The sequence below is a fragment of the Cebus imitator genome, unplaced genomic scaffold, assembly GCF_001604975.1.
Source record: "Cebus imitator isolate Cc_AM_T3 unplaced genomic scaffold, Cebus_imitator-1.0 Scaffold1030, whole genome shotgun sequence".
In the NCBI taxonomy this organism is placed as follows: Eukaryota; Metazoa; Chordata; class Mammalia; order Primates; family Cebidae; genus Cebus; species Cebus imitator.
The window spans coordinates 83,416-86,466 of record NW_016108345.1 but is presented as its reverse complement, the minus strand read 5'-3'; the positions used below and the strand labels follow the sequence as shown (position 1 = coordinate 86,466).

Genomic DNA, 3,051 nt, shown 5'->3' with positions numbered 1-3,051 from the left:
GAATCGAGGCCAGCTGTGAGGAGCATAGTCCTGGATACTGGGACTCACTCATGGCAGATATAAGCCCCTAGACACATACACAGCCCCTCCATGTGTGGGTTCATTTTACATCTGTAAATGAAGAAACCGCGACTTCTAAATAACACCATTTATACACATAGGTAAACATAATTAAAAATGTGACAGTTGTTAAATGTTTATTACAGAACAATTTCACAATAAGACAGCACATTTTCCCAAACACAATCATTGTCATCAAAATCCCCCAGGACACTCTCATCTGCTCTGGGCACTGCCCTCTCCTCAGGCGTCCAGCCCCAGAGCTTGCTACATAGTAGCAGACATGCAAATAGGGCCCTCCCTCTCCTGATGAAAACCAGCCCAACCCTGACCCTGCAGCTCTGGGAGAGGAGCCCCAGCCAGGGATTACCAGGTGTTTCTATTCAGTGATCAGCACTGAACACAGAGGACTCACCATGGAGCTTGGTCTGACCTGGGTTTTTCTTGTTGCTATTTTAAAAGGTGATTAATGGAGAACTAGAGATATTGAGTGTGAGTGGACATAGTGAGAGAAAGAGCGGGTATGTGTGGCAGTTTCTAACCTTGGTGTCTTTGTGTTTGAAGGTGTCCAGTGTGAGGAGCAGCTGGTGGAGTCTGGGGGAGGCTTGGTCCAGCCTGGGGGTTCCCTGAGACTCTCCTGTGCAGCCTCTGGATTCACCTTCAGTACCTACTGGATGTACTGGGTTCGCCAGGCTCCGGGGAAGGGGCTGGAGTGGGTCTCAGCCATTAGATATGATGGGGGTAGCATATACTACGCAGACTCCGTCAAGGGCAGATTCACCATCTCCAGAGAGGATGCCAAGAACACACTGTATCTCCAAATGAATAGTCTGAGAGCTGAGGACACAGCTGTATATTACTGTGCAAAAGACACACAGTGAGGAGAAGTCAGTGTGAGCCCAGACACAAGCCTCCCTGCAGGAACGCTGGTGGGAAATGAGCTGCAGGGGGTGCTCCGGAGCCACTGATCAGAATCAACCCCAGAGGCAGGTGCAGATGGTGGCTGATTTCCTGTCAGGATGTGGGACTTTGTCTTTTTACAGTTTCTTTAGTGAACTTCTCTAAGTTCAGAATTCTGTGCTTACAGAGATAGTCATCTCTGCATATTTTAAAAATTATTATTTTAATATGAGAAGCTGTTCTCAGATGCACAAAATGCAGATTGATGCTTTCAGAGATGAAAAGTCCTCCACCACAGTCACCACGACCAGAGTCCTGAGGTAGCTCAGGGCTTCCTGGTGAGCCTTCTCCAATCAGAGTCAGGACAGGGACTTCAGAAAGATTATCTGACTAGAACAGTCTTTAGGGATTCTGATTACAGCCAGGAGAGAGCCTGGGCCAGGGTCAGTGTCATGTAGAACCTCACAGGTTTCGTGTCTGATCCTTCTCCTGACACTACAGTGTGACAATCACAATCAGCACTGATCTGGTGATGCTTTTGCCTGCCATCTATGTTTCTCCTTTTTCTTTTCAGTTGTTGTTCTTCCTTTATCATTGGCTTTTTCTGCTCCCTGCAAAGTAAAATGTGGTTTCTGTGGTCTAAATTCCAGGGCTCAAGCTCTATTTCCTGGAGCTCAGGTGACTCTCTGGCTGTGGCTCCTGCAGCCACGTGTGGGAGACTGATGAGACTTTCGTCACTCTCATTGCTCAGGACCCTACACTGAGTTGTGTTTAGACTCATCTGGGAATCCACATGGCTGGTGGGAACTGCAGGGGATAAGCTTGCTTGGTCAACATGAGATGTGGATGTGGAATTGATCCTGTGCTGGGCAAACTGTCATTGAGTCACCTTCTTCAGCAGTAGGGTTGTGAAGTGGGAGTCAATGTTGTCAGAATTAAAATGGAGCCACCAGTGAAAGAAGCTGGAGAAGGCCATGAGGGAGGGTTCTCACACTCATCCCTGATAACAAGAACGTTCATAAATAGACTGCAAAACCACAACCTTGCACAAAGACCACTACAACTATAAATTAATTTCTTCTCCAAGTACATCTGCCAGCAATGCCTGTCCAACCTTACACTGACGTCACCCTTGTTGTCCATCCTTCTAGCCCAGGATAATTGTCTCAAACTGTTCATGTAACCCTCCTCATTTTTCTTTCAAATCCCTGGTCTTCATTTCCCTGAATGCACCAGGCATGTTCCCATTGTGATGGCCATCCTGAAATAAATATTATTTTTTTGTCTTTTTTTCTGTCTGTTTTTCAGGTTTGACAAACTACAGATGGACACGCCACTTTTCTGTGAGACGTAGAGGATGACAGTTTGAGGGGATGGCAAGGGAAGTTCAATGTCCATGAGACAAGTCATCAGTACGTGCAGGCTGGACATCGCAGAGAGAGCTGCGGTGACAATCACCATGGAATGTCACCTACTCCAGTTCTGCTCTGATGGAATCAGGCCCACCCAGGTTATCAATGACAATCTTCCTAACCTAGAGTCAGCTGATGACACTTTTAATAACATTTATAAAGTATATTTACAACACCATCTAGGATAGTGTTGGATTGACTAACTACAAAGTATAGCCTAGCCAAATGTACCCTAAAATGTACAACTGCCCAGGGAGAGGAGCTTTAACATGAGATCTATGTTCTTACAATTTTGTAAGGGGTAAAGCTGAACATCTTACAATTAGGCTATGATCATTTTGCTAGCGAGTTTTAAAATGTACATGTATAGTTTGGATGTTCACACTTTTTCAGATGCATGGCTTGCAACTATATTCTCCCTTCTGTAGGTTGGAATTTTTTCCTTGCTTTGCAGGATCTTTCTATTCTGAGGTTGTCCCACTTGTTCAATTCTGCTTTTGTTGTCTGTGCTTTTAATGTAAAATCTAGAAAATCATTTCTATATTTTTTTCTTTTGGCTGGAGAGAAAATTTTACAATTGTAGGCCATACGTTTAACACTTTAACTCATTTAGAATTGATTTTTGTATTAATCCTAACCTAAAATTCTTAATTCTCTCCATGTGCAAATCCAGCTTTTC

The 3,051-nt window shown here is 44.5% G+C and overlaps 1 gene segment (V, D, J or C); it reads left to right on the top strand.

Annotated features, from left to right (window-relative positions):
* Positions 1 to 412: 412 nt before the first annotated feature.
* Positions 413 to 941, top strand: LOC108298658. The segment is given in 2 exon segments: positions 413 to 522; positions 625 to 941. Coding segments are annotated over 2 exon segments (363 nt in total).
* The last annotated feature ends 2,110 nt before the right edge of the window (positions 942 to 3,051 follow it).